Here is an 18,201-nt window from a genome sequence, read left to right on the forward strand (position 1 = left end):
TTGGAGACCTTTAGCCCCTCTCCCTCGCCTGTTAATAGCCTTATGCACATTGGAAAACCAATGTGATGAAGAGCCATTATGTGACCGACCGCCTTGATTCAGATTTATATGAGACTTGTGTCATACAGTGTAACTGTCATTCAGTATGACTGTCATATGGTGTGACCATCATATAGTGTAACTGCGCCCTTATCCAATACAAATCCAAGACCCTTTTAGTTGATGTAACATTGGCTTTGCATGGCCATCTGATATAATCTCCAAATGCATACAGTATGAGTCATTATAAAAGACTACTTCTGCCACTCTTTGGTAATATCCTCGGGGCAATAACGACTACAAGTGTTGTTCATCATTTCTCATTAACCACTAGCCTGATGTAATAGGCTTAGCAGCCTACATAAAAGGATGAGCCGGTTAGCTAGTTAGTTTGTCTGTCTGGGGCAAAGATTAAGGTGGTCTGGATGGAACTACCAGAGTTACAGGGTTAGGGTGGGTTCTGTCTCAGCCAAATGTGGGGTCGTTGATTTAGGGAGGGGCACAAGGGTGGCTTTTGGAATAAAAACAACGACATGGCTGAACATGGAAGTGATGGGAGAAGAAAGGGTGGTTGTGGTCTGTGTTTGGGTGGAGTCTAATGGGAATAAACACCTCAAAGACTGTCTGGTTAGGAGCCGTCAATCAAAGGGCAAGTGGCTTGAATTTTAATGTCATGGTAGATAACTTGGCTTTGGGCCAATACATGGATGGCTCTATCTTTACCACAAGCGTTAAGTATGAGATGGGAAAATGAATGGTCCTCTTATCTGCCTCCTTATCCTCTTTGGCTTTCTTTGTTTATTGGTTGAATGCAATTGGCTGGTGACTTTACAACAGTCCAGGATGGAATGCCATCCTTCCTGCACCACCAAGTCTCCTCCATCCTTCCTGCACCACCAAGTCTCCTCCATCCTTCCTGCACCACCAAGTCTCCTCCATCCTTCCTGCACCACCAAGTCTCCTCCATCCTTCCTGCACCACCAAGTCTCCTCCATCCTTCCTGCACCACCAAGTCTCCTCCATCCTTCCTGCACCACCAAGTCTCCTCCATCCTTCCTGCACCACCAAGTCTCCTCCATCCTTCCTGCACCACCAAGTCTCCTCCATCCTTCCTGCACCACCAAGTCTCCTCCATCCTTCCTGCACCACCAAGTCTCCTCCATCCTTCCTGCACCACCACCAAGTCTCCTCCATCCTTCCATTCCTCTAAGAAAGATGAGTCCAACCAAAATCCAGAGCCTCTAACCACTCTCCTCCTCTCCTTTCCTTACTCCATCCCCCTCTTTGTGGTTTGGTTTCAGATTGAGTGCTTTGTAATTATCCTCTTACACATAATGGAGGAGTTTCACTCTCTGTCTCTTTCTGTCTCTTGCTCCCCTACTTCCCTCTCTCTCCCCTCATTCTGTTCCCCGTCTCTCTCTCTCTGAACTACAGAATCCAACTTCCCATCTCTCAGATGAGGTTTTGAGCAGTACATCAGTCGATCAGTCTGACTCAGATGTTTGTGGTTTGGCCATAGAGATAGATAGAGGACTAATCTTTATAGCTGCGCTATTATAGCGTCTGTGACAGTATGCGCAGCGCCATTGAGGATACAACTCATAGGAATGCCCACTCAGTTGACTTATTTGACTACTTTAAAATGGCGGAAGCATGGTGGAGCGCCCTCAATGGCGCTGCCCATGCTAAAATAGCCTTCTGGCCACTAGAGGTCTCTATCATTCTCTATAGGTTTGGCACTGATGAGATGATATAAACCACGGTGATGTTCCCTTGTCATGCCCTGTGGAACACAGACAGAGCCCTGGTAATTACAGACCACGATAGAGAACGCTCTCATCCTAAACTAACGCCTCCACTATTCTTCTCATCTTACAGTACATGTGTATGCTTCTCAGCGGAAAGGACTCAAAAGCAAGAGTGGTTTATTAAAGGTTTATTGCGTTTTTATGACCATGGTTTGATATGATGTTGAGCCTTTTGATTGTGGTGTTTGTGGCCTGCAGGCCCGAATTTGGTCTTCAGAGTATATGTGCTTATTCATGTGTAAATATGATGCAACGTGCTGTCACGAGAGTCATGGTTGTTCTACCCATTTAAATCTGATTGCTGTGCAATGTTGTAATCTACTGAAATAGTCCCCAGGTTAACTATTCTGGGTCAAACAGGGGCCCCAGAGAGAGAGAGAGTTCCAGAGGCACAATGCAGGTGGCGTGTTTCCCCGCTCTGGACACCGCGAGATCGGGCTTCCTCTCTCGGAGCGTGGGTGTGGACTGCCTGGAGGGAATGTGCCGACTCAGACCCAGGAATTAAGGCACTCAGTTTACCCAGACCGAGGGAGGAAGGGAGAGAGGAAAGGAGCCTGGAAGGAGGGAGGGAGTGAGAAAGGGAAGTGCCAACCCAATCCAAACAGACTAGGGCCCGGTTTCCCCGATAGCGATGGAATTTAGGTTTACGAGTGTTTTAACAATGCATCTTTCCTACAACGGCCCGAAGATGTAACATGTGTTTCCCAAAACACAAGGCAGAGAATGGTCGTTAAGTCCGTCGTTAGAGCATGTGTCGATACCGGTAGGATCGAAAGATTGGGGAGCACTGCTCTCGGATCAGCTTTCTCCATTCAAATCTTTCCTTAACATTAGTATTATTTCACAGTACTGACGACGGATCAGCTTCTAGAGAGATATTAACACCTATGGCTGCAAATATGGAGGCGGCTTATTGTAATACTTACCCAATACAAATGCACAATACTACAGACTTGGCACATCATTGTGCATGTTAGGTGACACATCATGAAATATATTGAGACAAATTACAGACACTAACCAACAATGCACCTCAGCCACGCTCAAAGGTCCTAAACGATATCATAACCATCATTGATAAAATATAATACTGTGCAGCTGTATTCATCGACCTGGCCAAGGCTTTCTACTCTGTCAATCACCGCATTCTTATCGGCAGACACAACAGCATTGGTTTCTCAAATGAATGCCTCGCCTGGTTCACCAACTACTTCTCAGACAGAGTTCAGTGTGTCAGATCGGAGGGCCTGTTGTCTGGACCTCTGGCAGTCTCTATGGGGGTGCCACAGGGTTCAATACTCTGGCCGACTCTTTTCTCTGTATACATCAAAGATGTTGCTCTTGCTGCTGGTGATTCTCTGATCCACCTCTACGCAGACGACACCATTCTGTATACTTCTGGCCCTTCTTTGGACACTGTGTTAACAAACCTCCAGACGAGCTTCAATGCCATACAACACTCCTTCCGTGGACTCCAACTGCTCTTAAATGCAAGGAAAACTAAATGCATGCGCTTCAACCGATCGCTGCCCGCACCTGCCCGCCCGTCCAGCATCACTACTCTGGACGGTTCTGACTTAAAATATGTGGACAACTACAAATACCTAGGTGTCTGGTTAGACTGTAAACTCTCCTTCCAGACTCACATTAAGCATCTCCAATCCAAAATTAAATCTAGAATCGGCCTCCTATTTCGCAACAAAGCATCCTTCACTCATGCTGCCAAACATACCCTCATAAAACTGACTATCCTACCGATCCTTGACTTCGGCGATGTCATTTACAGAATAGCCTCCAACACTCTACTCAGCAAATTGGATGTAGTCTATCACAGTGCCATCTGTTTTGTCACCAAAGCCCCATATACTACCCACCACTGTGACCTGTATGCTCTCGTTGGCTGGCCCTCGCTTCATATTCGTCGCCAAACCCACTGGCTCCAGGTCATCTATAAGTCTTTGTTAGGTAAGCCCCGCCTTATCTCAGCGCACTGGTCACCATAGCAGCACCCACCCGTAGCATGCGCTCCAGCATATTTCACTGGTCACCCCCAAAGCCAATTCCTCCTTTGGCAGCCTTTCCTTCCAGTTCTCTGCTGCCAATGACTGGAACAAACTGCAAAAATCACTGAAACTGGAGACTCATATCTCCCTCACAAACTTTAAGCATCAGTTGTCAGAGCAGCTCACACGTCATTGCACCTGTACATAGCCCATCTGTAAATAGCCCACCCAACTACCTCATCCCCATATTGTTATTTATTTTGCTCTTTTGCACCCCAGTATCTCTACTTGCACATCCATCTTCTGCACATCTATCACTCCAGTGGTGAATTGCTAAATTGTAATTATTTTGCCACTATGTCCTATTTATTGCCTCATCTCCCTAATTTTACTTCATTTGCACACTCTGTACATAGATTTTTCTATTGTGTTATTGACTGTACGTTTGTTTATTCCATGTGTAACTCTGTGTTGTTGTATGTGTCGCACTGCTTTGCTTTATCTTGGCCAGGTCGCAGTTGTAAATGAGAACTTGTTCTCAACTAGCCTACCTGGTTAAATAAAGGTGTTCTCAACTAGCCTACCTGGTTAAATAAAGGTGTTCTCAACTAGCCTACCTGGTTAAATAAAGGTGAAAGAAAAACAAGTAGAAAAATAGAACTCAATTGATGGAACGCCACATTTATTTCAATATGATTGAAACAGGCCTACCGTTTTAGATTTTAATGCAGTCTTCTCGGGTTTGCATTTAAAGCATGTTTTTATAGCCTACATTGCGTGTTTGTATCAATTGCAAAGACACTGGTAACTTTGTATTTCTACTCAACTTTGTTCTGAATTTATCAGCCATAACAGAGAGACGGATAAACCATGTGATTCTGTTTAGCGGGGATCTTCTGTGTATAAAGTGACGCGGGAGGGCAAAAAAAGCATCTAACGACACACTTAGCTGATCTACGAGTGGCCTGGGGCACGGGTTATATTACGAGCGTTTTCAAGTGCAACGTTAAAAATGATGGTTTGGGAAGCAGCGTGGAGATTTAATGATGCTCCTATGAAGGTTCTAACGATGAACTTAGCCTTAAGATGCTTTTGGGAAACCGGGCCCAGGGCAGAAGGAGGGGGGGGGGGGGGGTCATCTGGAAGAGCCAGGCTGTCGTGTTTGTGTGTGTTGGGGTTGAAAATAAGGAGCCAGCGATGCCCTGTTGTGTGGTGGCGACTGGCGCGAGGGGGGTAACCATGATGATGCCAGACCATAAACCACGCCAATTAACGTCACCACCGTCCAAGTGCAACATTCTTCCCACAAAGCAACATATTATGTGGTTGTACCCTATATCCCACAATTACACTTTATATACAGCATTAGCTGATTGAGATTGACGTTCTATGGAATAGTAAACTCAAGCCTACCTGCACTGCACACAAACTATGTCTAGTGGGTCATGGGTGCAGTGCACATATAAACAACCTGTCATTGGTCCAGGTCTGGAGTATCTCATGCCCATTAGCTCAGTCAACACATGGAGTCCGGGCGGGATCCATCATCGTACATCAAAGTGGAGCAGCAGACTACTGCTTGGTACTTTGAAATGAGCCAAGAACGCCAGTGCTCCCTCAGAAGCTTGGCTCAGGTTTCTCAAACAGATTTGTCAGATTACATAACCTTTATGATCTAACCTACATGATATATGGTTTAGATTAGTAGTTGTAGTACCCATTAGAGACTGGTTATAGGATGGATGATGATGGTGCTCTCTCTAATTTGTCTAAATACACCCACTGTTCTTCCTGTGCTTTGAGGGGTTTCGTTGAGTTGTGCATACAGACGTAGGATCTTTTAATTTGACCACTTTCTCACAATAGGAAAAATAATCCTGCAGTAACAGAAAATGTGAATTATTGTGTGGATTATTATGAATGGACATTTGTAAACCTTGAATACTACAAGTTTGCTTTTGCTGATGTGCAGGACATATCCTGAAACAACATGGTGGTCAAATTAAGATCCTACATCTGTAGGTAGGTTGCCTATCACTTAGTGTGTCTCAATAAAGTAGTGACACGTTGTTATGGGAAATGCAGTCTCTAAGGTGAGAGATAAAAACATCCGATTTATTTTCTTGTCCTGAGTTTGTGGGCGTGTATTTGTGCATTTATCACTCTCTCTCTCTGTCTCTTATTTATAAATGGTGTCTGTCTGTAGCACACACGTCTGTTGTGTTTAGTCTGGGGACGTGACAGCCTTTCAAGTCAGGACCAGCTCTTAAACATACCCACAACGCCTAGGGCCTATCATCAAAGTCACAGGAGAAGGTAGAGCAGCGTTTAAGGACCTGTCAGACATCACACAAACAACTGATAGACAGACAGACACTAAAGAAAGTATGGTGGGCGGGTGTATACAGTCAGTCCATTTTAAATTAGGGCACTGCAGCATTTCATTTTAAAAAGAAGACTGGTGTTTATGTCACTGAAAGTAGACGGTCTCAAGTTCAACTATAGATTTAGGCCCAAACAAGACCTTGTCCGAAAACACGTTCACCTGGAGCCTAACACGTTCACCTGGAGCCTAACACGTTCACCTGGAGCCTAACACGTTCACCTGGAGCCTAACACGCTCACCTGGAACCGAACACGTTCACCTGGAAGCGAACACGTTCACCTGGAACCGAACACGTTCACCTGGAACCGAACACGTTCACCTGGAACCGAACACGTTCACCTGGAAGATAACACGTTCACCTGGAAGCTAACACGTTCACCTAGAAGCAAACAAGTTCACAAGGAACCAAACACGTTCACCTAGAAGCTAACACGTTCACCTAGACCCAAACATGTTCACCTAGACGCTAACATGTTCACCTAGACGCTAATATGTTCACCTAGACCCAAACATGTTCACCTAGACGCTAACATGTTCACCTAGACCCAAACATGTTCACCTAGAAGCTAACATGTTCACCTAGACGCAAACATGTTCACCTAGACGCTAACATGTTCACCTAGAACCTAACATGTTCACCTAGACCAAAACATGTTCACCTAGAAGCTAACATGTTCACCTAGACGCTAACATATTCACCTAGAAGCTAACATGTTCACCTAGAAGCTAACATGTTCACCTAGACGCAAACATGTTCACCTAGAACCTAACATGTTCACCTAGACGCAAACATGTTCACCTAGAACCTAACATGTTCACCTAGACGCTAACATGTTCACCTAGACGCTAACATGTTCACCTAGACGCTAACATGTTCACCTAGAACCTAACATGTTCACCTAGACGCTAACATGTTCACCTAGACGCAAACATGTTCACCTAGACGCAAACATGTTCACCTAGAACCTAACATGTTCACCTAGAACCTAACATGTCAACCCTCTGGCCCCCGTGATCTTCCTCACAACCCTTTACCTCTCTTGCTTGGTCCAAGAATCATGACTGCCCTCCGAACTGAGACATTCTCCTGTAGGTGTGTTCACATCTTGACTCAAGAGGGGGTTTAGTGTTTCTGGAAGGCCCAGCCAGAAGCTATCTTTTGGCATCGGAGCCTGTTGACATGGGGAGTTGTGTTTAGTGTAGAGTGCTGTGTTGGCTAGAGAGGGGGAGAAAGAGAGAGGGGGGGGTGAGTGAGGGAGGAAGAGAGGGGGATGGGGGCATGAGCGAGAGAGGGGGAGAGAGAGGGGGGAGCAAGAGAGAGAGATGGGAGCGAGGGAGGGAGAGGGGGGCGGGGGTTGAGGGAGGGAGAGAGAGGGGGAGCGAGGGAGTGAGTGGGTGGTTTGTTTGCGTGGTTTACTGTTTTAGTTCATAGCCCTAAAGGATTGTTTGAGGGTGGTCCTCTTCACTCCACACCACCTACTTCTAATTCCCTGAAGCCGTCTGGGATTTTAATGCATATTGTTGCTCCCCTAACACGCGTTTTGACCACCCCTGTTGGAAGTCGGCTAAACCATTCAGTCTTTCTCTATCCAAAGGCATGAGCTCACCAATACAATACAAAACTCTGAAGACTCCTGGCTACAACACGTGTTCAGTAAGAAAGGCTGGAACCCATGTATGCTGTCATGCACTTTTTTTGTTGTTGTTGCCATTTACACAACTGGTCCAAGACTGCTGTAATGACGTTGTCCAGCATGACTAATAGTTGGTCTGGGGTTTGGAAAACTGATCAAGAATCTGTTTCTAAAGGGCAGAAAGTAACCAGAAAGTTTTAGCCTGATATTGAGGTGCTTGTTTAGTCCTAGGTTATGCCTTATGACTCTCTCTCCTTCTCTCCTCTCTCTTTTTCTCTCTCTGTCTGTCTGTCTGTCTGGCTTTGTCTCCCCCCTCTATATCCCTCTCTCTCCCCCTACCTCTCTCTCCCTCCTGGCCTCTACCTCTCTCCCTCCTGGCCTCTACCTCTCTCTCCCTCCTGGCCTCTACCTCTCTCTCCCTCTTGGCCTCTACCTCCCTCTCTCCCTCCTGGTCTCTATCTCTCTCTCCCTCCTGGTCTCTACCTCTCTCTCCCTCCTGGTCTCTACCCCTCTCTCCCTCCTGGCCTCTACCTCTCTCATAGGATAATACGATTAAAACAGGAATGTGTGAAAGTTGTTCTTTGTATCGAGAGAGGGAGAGACTCCCAGTATTGTCCGTGGCTCAGAGTGAAATATGAGCGTGTGTTTTAACCTCATTAATTAAATCAAATGTCTCTCCCAGACAACGATATGCACCAATCTCCATGCCAGACAACAGTATGCACCAATCTCCATGCCAGACAACAGTATGCACCAATCGCCATGCCAGACAACGGTATGCACCAATCTCCATGCCAGACAACAGTATGCACCAATCTCCATGCCAGACAACAGTATGCACCAATCTCCATGCCAGACAACAGTATGCACCAATCTCCATGCCAGACAACGGTATGCACCAATCTTCATGCCAGACAACAGTATGCACCAATCTCCATGCCAGACAACAGTATGCACCAATCTCCATGCCAGACAACGGTATGCACCAATCTCCATGCCAGACAACAGTATGCACCAATCTCCATGCCAGACAACAGTATGCACCAATCTCCATGCCAGACAACAGTATGCACCAATCTCCATGCCAGACAACGGTATGCACCAATCTCCATGCCAGACAACAGTATGCACCAATCTCCATGCCAGACAACGGTATGCACCAATCTCCATGCCAGACAACGGTATGCACCAATCTCCATCCAAGACAACGGTATGCACCAATCTCCATGCCAGACAGCGGTATGCACCAATCTCCATGCCAGACAGCGGTATGCACCAATCTCCATGCCAAACAACGGTATGCACCAATCTCCATCCAAGACAACAGTATGCACCAATCTCCATGCCAGACAACGGTATGCACCAATCTCCATGCCAGACAACGGTATGCACCAATCTCCATGCCAGACAACAGTATGCACCAATCTCCATGCCAGACAACGGTATGCACCAATCTCCATCCAAGACAACGGTATGCACCAATCTCCATGCCAGACAGCGGTATGCACCAATCTCCATGCCAGACAGCGGTATGCACCAATCTCCATGCCAGACAACGATATGCACCAATCTCCATGCCAGACAACAGTATGCACCAATCTCCATGCCAGACAGCGGTATGCACCAATCTCCATGCCAGACAACGGTATGCACCAATCTCCATGCCAGACAACAGTATGCACCAATCTCCATGCCAGACAACTGATCAAAAGTTTGGGCCACCTTCCTCAAACTGTACATCACTATCATTCATTGAAGCCAAGGGGGTCCTTCAGGCTTTTACAGGGCCGACTAGATAATATATCATTGGAGGTGTCTGGCAAAAACAATGCGTACTGTACTTTTGTGAATTGAGACTATGCCCAAAACACTATGTGCTGCTGTGCTAAGAACATTCCGAAGCGTTTCATTGGCTGTCCGTCAGGTTTCACATTAAGATGGGATGCCTATAGTTACGTTATAATTTACTATGACATACAGGGCCGGGACGATACCAGTATTGCAAATACTCGTTGGTTTTGTGGCAAGGAAACAAAACACAAAGCAGATTTAACTTTAGGAAAACAGCCCTAAATGTTAGAAACAAAGATCATTATGTTGTCATCTGGAGTCACATGTCTTTTCTAAGCTATAACAGACATTATTAGGCATACAGCAGGTTGGTCTGCGTGTTTTTATTTTTGTTATGGTGTCGTCCTGGACCTAATGAAATAATGCATAACTCGATAGTACACTACATGACCAAAAGTATGTGGACACCTGCTTGTCTTAACATTTCATTCCAAAATCATGGGTATTAATATGGAGTTGATCCCCCCCCCCCCCCCTTTGCTGCTATAACAGCCTCCAATCTTCTGGGAAGGCCACAAGAGCATTAGTGAGGTCGGGCACTGATGTAGGGCGATTAGGCATGGTGCACAGTCGACGTTCCAGTTCATTCCAAAGGTGTCCAATGGGGTTGAGGTCAGGGCTCTGCGCAGGACAGTCAATTTCTTCCACACCGATTTCTGTATGGACCTCGCTTCATGCACGGGGGCATACATTTGAAGGGGTGTCCACATACTGTTGTATATGTGTGTGTGTGTGTGTGTGTGTGTGTGTGTGTGTGTGTATGTGTATCAAAATATACCTCCCCAACACCACTATAGTTCCTTAACTAAACTGATTTCATGGAATCATCCAAAATACACCGGCATTGTCTGTGAGGAATTCTGATGTTGGAGGTGGTAGACGATACAGATAGTTCCATCATGAGTGTGTGTGTGTGTTTTGTGTTTCTTGTCTTCATGGGGTTCTGGTGAATTCTCTGCAGAACTAACCACAGATAGGACCTATGATTATATGATGAGCTAACCAACTACAACTTGTAAGGTCATGTCAACAGCGGAGACTGTACCTGCCAACCTCAGCAATTACATAATCTCATGTTTATGACAGGCTCTACTGGAACTCAAAGGGCTGAACTATGGAAGATATAGGGGTGTTCTTTATCTACAGCCTGGTTCTGTATTGATGTGCAGTGCATAACACCCTCATAGCACCCCTACAAACTCAATGTGAAGCGATCCGTAACATTTCCTGAGAGAACCATACCCTTTTTTCACTCCCAGTGAGAGAGATATACACACACACACACCAACACACACACACACACACACACACACCCTTACCTAAACCTTCAGCTATGCATTTATATGGGCTGTGCCTATTGTTTTGCTACTGTATGAAGAGGGGTAAAGGTGTATTTTCCCAGAGCTATAAATCAGCGTTGACGGCAGGGAGGGAGATTCCTCAGGTGTTGTACCAGTGCCAGCCTGGGTTTACCTTTCCATCTGTATCTAACCCTGGGTTTACCTTTCCATCTGTATATAACCCTGGGTTTACCTTTCCATCTGTATCTAACCCTGGGTTTACCTTTCCATCTGTATATAACCCTGGGTTTACCTTTCCATCTGTATATAACCCTGTGTTTACCTTTCCATCTGTATCTAACCCTGGGTTTACCTTTCCATCTGTATATAACCCTGGGTTTACCTTTCCATCTGTATCTAACCCTGGGTTTACCTTTCCATCTGTATATAACCCTGGGTTTACCTTTCCATCTGTATCTAACCCTGGGTTTACCTTTCCATCTGTATGTAACCCTGGGTTTACCTTTCCATCTGTATATAACCCTGTGTTTACCTTTCCATCTGTATCTAACCCTGGGTTTACCTTTCCATCTGTATATAACCCTGGGTTTACCTTTCCATCTGTATCTAACCCTGGGTTTACCTTTCCATCTGTATATAACCCTGGGTTTACCTTTCCATCTGTATCTAACCCTGTGTTTACCTTTCCATCTGTATCTAACCCTGTGTTTACCTTTCCATCTGTTTCTAACACTGGGTTTACCTTTCCATCTGTTTCTAACACTGGGTTTACCTTTCCATCTGTATCTAACCCTGTGTTTACCTTTCCATCTGTATCTAACACTGGGTTTACCTTTCCATCTGTATCTAACCCTGTGTTTACCTTTCCATCTGTTTCTAACACTGGGTTTACCTCTCCATCTGTATCTAACCCTGGGTTTACCTTTCCATCTGTATATAACCCTGGGTTTACCTTTCCATCTGTTTCTAACACTGGGTTTACCTCTCCATCTGTATCTAACCCTGTGAATGTTTTACAGAAGGTTTCTGCATAACAACTGCGGTGTTCTTCTGTTTCCTCAGACAGGAAGGGGGCTGTTGTAACTGTATTGCCATTATTGTTGAACTCAATGATGTCATTCATACACATAACTTAGTGCGTATCCATAACTAACACATTGCCATCAACCCCTGATGATGTCTAACATTCTAACACTGCGTTTTTTAATGTTTTTGTCTCTTTGAAGCCATGGAGGAGTTGGTGTGTGAGCTTCGTCTGTTCCTGGACCTGCTGGACAGGGAATATCTGAGCGCTGGGGTCAGGGAGAAGAAGATGCTCATCTCCAACATCCTTCACAGGGTCCTCACCGCTAAAGGTTACAACCGCAGCTATTATCAAATACAGTGGTATCTGTCACGTGCTTCGTAAACAACAGGCTGACAGTGAGACGCTTACTTACAGGACCGTTACCAAAAAATGTAGAGAGAAAATAATAATATAGTCAATAGTCAAATAATGATAATAACACAAGGAATAAATCCACAATGAGTAACGATAATTTGGCTGTACACACGAGGTGCCAGTACTGAGTCAATGTGCAGTGGTACGAGGTAGTTGAGGTACACACAGTATGTACATATACTGTAGGTAGGGATAAAGTGACTGTAACATTATCTTACATACAACCTTTACACAATCTCACATCTCCTACATCTTCCACACGATCCTCAACATTAAAGACCACAACCTTCACCATCACACAAGCTTTACACAATCTCACTCCACTCTCACATCTCCTACATCTTCCACACGATCCTCAACATTAAAAACCACAACCTTCACCATCACACAACCTTTACATAATCTCACTCCACTCTCACCCGGACCAACAGCCATTTCATACCCTCAATCCACATACTCTACCTCATTGCCATTATCATCATACCTAATCCATGCCATTGCATTTTATGTTTGTTGATTGTAATTCGATCTCTCTGTCTTCCTCTCTCAGAGCCCTCGTTCAAGTCAGAGGACCACAGCAGCCTTTCTGCACCCCCTCAGATGCCACTCCCTGAGATCCCACACCCCTGGCTCGTAAGACCACCTCACACACCATCGCGCTCACTCTCTGACCTATGACATCACAACCTTTACGTCACATACAGTGCATTCGGAAAGTATTCAGACCCCTTGACTTTTTATTTGATTTTTTACCTTATTCTAAAATGGATTAAATAAAACATCTACACAAACTACCCCATAATGACAAACTGAACATTTTTGCACATTTTATTAACTATAAAAAACAGAAATACCTTATTTACAATTATTATTCAGACCCTTTGCTATCAGACTCAAAATTGAGCTCAGTTGCATCCTGTTTCCATTGATCATCCTTGAGATGTTTCTACAACTTGATTGGAGTCCACCTGTGATAAATTTAATTGATTGGACATGATTTGGAAAGGCACACACCTGTCTATATAAGGTCCCACAGTTGACAGTGCATGTCAGAGCACTGTCGTGAGGTCGAAGGAATTGTGCGTAGAGCTCTGAGACAAGATTGTGTCGAGGCACAGATCTGGGTAAGGGTACCAAAACAAAAACATTTGGCAGCATTGAAGGTCCCCAAGAACACAGTGACTTATATCATTATTAAATGGAAGAAGGCACATGACAGCCCAATTGGAGTTTTCCAAACGGCAGCTAAAGGACTCTCAGACCATGAGAAACAAGATTATCTGGTCTGATGAAACCAAGATTGAAGTCTTTGGCTTGAATGCCAAACGTCACTTCTGGAGGAAACCTGGCACCATCCCTGGGGTGAAGCACGGTGGCGGCAGTATCATGCTGTGGGGAGGTTTTTCAGTGGCAGGGACAGGGAGACTAGTCAGGATTGAGTGAAAGATGAACGAAGCAAAGTACAGAGAGCCTTGATGAAAACCTGCACCAGAGGGCTCAGGACCTCAGACTGGGGCAAAGGTTCACCTTCCAACAGGACAATGACCCTAAGCACACAGCCAAGACAACGCAGGGGTGGCTTTGGGACAAGCCTCTGAATGTCCTTGAGTGGCCCAGCAAGAGCCCAGATTTGAACCTGACCGAGCATCTCTGTAGAGACCTGAAAATAGCTGTGCAGTGATGCTCACCATCCAGCCTGATAGAGCTTGAGAGGATCTGCAGAGAAGAATGGGAGAAACTCCACAAATACAGGTGTGCCAAGCTTGAGGAGTCTTAACTAATAAGAATTGGCTGTAATCACTGCCGAAGGTGCTTCAACAATAGTACTGAGTAAGGGGTCTGAATACTTACAGTACCAGTCAAACGTTTGGACTCACTTATTCATTCAAGGGTTTTTCTTAATTTTAGCTATTTTCTAGAATGTAGAATAATAGTTAAGAAATCAAAACTATAAAATAACAATTATGGAATCATGTAGTAACCAAAAAAGTGTTAAATCAAAATTTAAAATATACAGTGCCTTGCGAAAGTATTCGGCCCCCTTGAACTTTGCGACCTTTTGCCACATTTCAGGCTTCAAACATAAAGATATAAAACTGTATTTTTTTGTGAAGAATCAACAACAAGTGGGACACAAACATGAAGTGGAACGACATTTATTTGATATTTCAAACTTTTTTAACAAATCAAAAACTGAAAAATTGGGCGTGCAAAATTATTCAGCCCCTTTACTTTCAGTGCAGCAAACTCTCTCCAGTTCAGTGAGGATCTCTGAATGATCCAATGTTGACCTAAATGACTAATGATGATAAATACAATCCACCTGTGTGTAATCAAGTCTCCGTATAAATGCACCTGCACTGTGATAGTCTCAGAGGTCCGTTAAAAGCGCAGAGAGCATCATGAAGAACAAGGAACACACCAGGCAGGTCCGAGATACTGTTGTGAAGAAGTTTAAAGCCGGATTTGGATACAAAAAGATTTCCCAAGCTTTAAACATCCCAAGGAGCACTGTGCAAGCGATAATATTGAAATGGAAGGAGTATCAGACCACTACAAATCTACCAAGACCTGGCCGTCCCTCTAAACTTTCAGCTCATACAAGGAGAAGACTGATCAGAGATGCAGCCAAGAGGCCCATGATCACTCTGGATGAACTGCAGAGATCTACAGCTGAGGTGGGAGACTCTGTCCATAGGACAACAATCAGTTGTATATTGCACAAATCTGGCCTTTATGGAAGAGTGGCAAGAAGAAAGCCATTTCTTAAAGATATCCATAAAAAGTGTTGTTTAAAGTTTGCCACAAGCCACCTGGGAGACACACCAAACATGTGGAAGAAGGTGCTCTGGTCAGATGAAACCAAAATGGAACTTTTTGGCAACAATGCAAAACGTTATGTTTGGCGTAAAAGCAACACACCCTGAACACACCATCCCCACTCTCAAACATGGTGGTGGCGGCATCATGGTTTGGGCCTGCTTTTCTTCAGCAGGGACAGGGAAGATGGTTAAAATTTATGCGAAGATGGATGGAGCCAAATACAGGACCATTCTGGAAGAAAACCTGATGGAGTCTGCAAAAGACCTGAGACTGGGATGGAGATTTGTCTCCGACAATGATCCAAAACATAAAGCAAAATCTACAATGGAATGGTTCAAAAATAAACATATCCAGGTGTTAGAATGGCCAAGTCAAAGTCCAGACCTGAATCCAATCGAGAATCTGTGGAAAGAACTGAAAACTGCTGTTCACAAATGCTCTCCATCCAACCTCACTGAGCTCGAGCTGTTTTGCAAGGAGGAATGGGAAAAAATGTCAGTCTCTCGATGTGCAAAACTGATAGAGACATACCCCAAGCAACTTACAGCTGTAATCGCAGCAAAAGGTAGCGCTACAAAGTATTAACTTAAGGGGGCTGAATAATTTTGCACGCCCAATTTTTCAGTTTTTGATTTGTTAAAAAAGTTTGAAATATCCAATAAATGTCGTTCCACTTCATGATTGTGTCCCACTTGTTGTTGATTCTTCACAAAAAAATACAGTTTTATATCTTTATGTTTGAAGCCTGAAATGTGGCAAAAGGTCGCAAAGTTCAAGGGGGCCGAATACTTTCGCAAGGCACTGTATTTGAGATTCTTCAAAGTAGCCACCCTTTGCCTTGATGACAGCTTTGGACACTCTTTGCATTCTCTCAACCAGCGTCATGAGGAATGCTTTTCCAACAGTCTTGAAGGAGTTCCCACATATGCTGAACACTTGTTTGCTGCTTTTCCTTCACTCTGCGGTCCAACTCATCCTAAACCATCTCAATTGGGTTGAGGTCGGGTGATTGTGGAGGCCAGGTCATCTGATGCAGCAATCCATCACTCTCCTTGGTCAAATAGCCCTTATGCAGTCTGGAGGTGTGTTTTGGGTCATTGTCCTGCTAAAAAACAAATGGTAGTCCCACTAAGCACAAACCAGATGGGATGGCGTATCACTGCAGAATGTTGTGCAAGCCATGCTGGTTAAGTGTGCCTTGAATTCTAAATAAATCCCAGACAGTGTCACCAGCAAAGCACCCCCACACCATCCTCCTCCGTGCTTCACGGTGGGAACCACACATGCAGAGATCATCCGTTCACCTACTCTGTGTCTCACAAAGACACAGCGGTTGGAACCAAAAATCAAAAATTTGGACTCATCAACCCAAAGGACAGATTTCCACCAGTCTAATGTCCATTCCTCGTGTTTCTTGGCCCAAGCAAGTCTCTTCTTATAATTGGTGTCCTTTAGTAGTGGTTTCTTTACAGCAAAATCAACCATGAAGGCCTGATTCACGCAGTCTCCTCTGAACAGTTGTTGTTGAGATGTGTCTGTGACTTAAACCTTGAAGCATTTATTTGGGCTGCAATCCGAGGTGCAGTTAACTCTAATGAACTTATCCTCTGCAGCAGAGGTAACTCTGGGTCTTCCTTTCCTGTGGCGGTCCTCATGAGAGCCAGTTTCATCATAGAGGTTGATGGTTTTTGCGACTGCCCTTGAACTTTCAAAGTTCTTGACATTTTCCGGATTTTGACTGACCTTCATGTCTTAAAGTAATGATGGACTGTCGTTTCTCTTTGCTTATTTGAGCTGTTCTTGATACAATATGGACTTGGTCTTTTACCAAATAGGGATATCTTCTCTATACCACCCCTACCTTGTCACAACACAACTGATTGGCTCAAAAGTATTATTGAACGAAAGAAATTCCACAAATTAACTTTTAACAATGCACACCTGTTTATTGAAATCCATTCCAGGTGACTACCACATGAAGGTGGTTGAGAGAATGCCATCAAGACAAAAGGTGGCTACTTTGAAGAACCTCAAATATAATACTTATACTTATATATATATATATATATATATATATATATATATATATATATATATATATATATATATATATATATATTTATTTGTTTAACACTTGTATGGTTACTACATGATTCCATATGTGATATTTCATAGTTTTGATGTCTTCACTATTATTCTACAATGTAGAAAATAGTAAAAATAAAGAAAAACCCTTGAATGAGTAGGTGTGTCCAAACTTTTGACTGTATGTAAATGTCCTATTTCATAAATGTATATATTTTTATACATTTGCAAAAATGTCTAAAACCCTTTTTTTTGCTTTGTCATTATGGAGTGTTGTGTATAGATTGATGGGGGGGAAACAGCAATTTAATCAATTTTAGAACAAGGCTGTAATGTAACAAAATGTGGAAAAACTCCAGGGAAATAGTTTCCGAATGCACTGATTGGGCATGGTAGTGATTTGTACTAGAAATGCAATGTCTTCAATCAGATCGCAACGCAACTTGTTCATTGTCCTTGAGAAGGGAATTCTTTCCCCATTCTTCAACCACATGTGATTGGACAATTTGAGACATGTTGCATGAGCTCAACACAGATCGCATGCACAACTCTGTCTCATGAATGTCACGTCCAATCATATTGGAGGATGTTACAGTCTCCTATAAAGCAGAAGGGTAGTTTTGAGTTCAATATGGTTCTGCTCTCTCACCACCTACCAACTCCTGACACACCTGTGTGTGTGTGTGTGTGTGTGTGTGTGTGTGTGTGTGTGTGTGTGTGTGTGTGTGTGTGTGTGTGTGTATCCCGAACACTGCCAGTGACTGCAGGTCAAAGTGGAGTTGCATGTTTTATGGTTCCCCTAGGAGACTAGAGAGATGGGAGTGCAGTTT

General features: G+C 44.2%; 1 protein-coding gene across 4 annotated transcripts in view; it reads left to right on the forward strand.

Moving 5' to 3' along the window:
* Window positions 1-18,201, forward strand: part of LOC110500891 (actin filament-associated protein 1) — a 158,934-nt gene that overhangs the window by 70,431 nt on the left and 70,302 nt on the right. For all 4 annotated transcript variants that reach the window (XM_036958234.1, XM_036958233.1, XM_036958232.1 and 1 more), the window contains exons 2-3: window positions 12,249-12,377; window positions 13,014-13,096. In XM_036958234.1, coding sequence (XP_036814129.1) covers window positions 12,249-12,377; window positions 13,014-13,096 — 212 coding nt within the window. The remainder of the gene's footprint in view (window positions 1-12,248; window positions 12,378-13,013; window positions 13,097-18,201) is intronic.

Source organism: Oncorhynchus mykiss, chromosome 21 (assembly GCF_013265735.2).
Source record: "Oncorhynchus mykiss isolate Arlee chromosome 21, USDA_OmykA_1.1, whole genome shotgun sequence".
Lineage (NCBI taxonomy): Eukaryota > Metazoa > Chordata > Actinopteri > Salmoniformes > Salmonidae > Oncorhynchus > Oncorhynchus mykiss.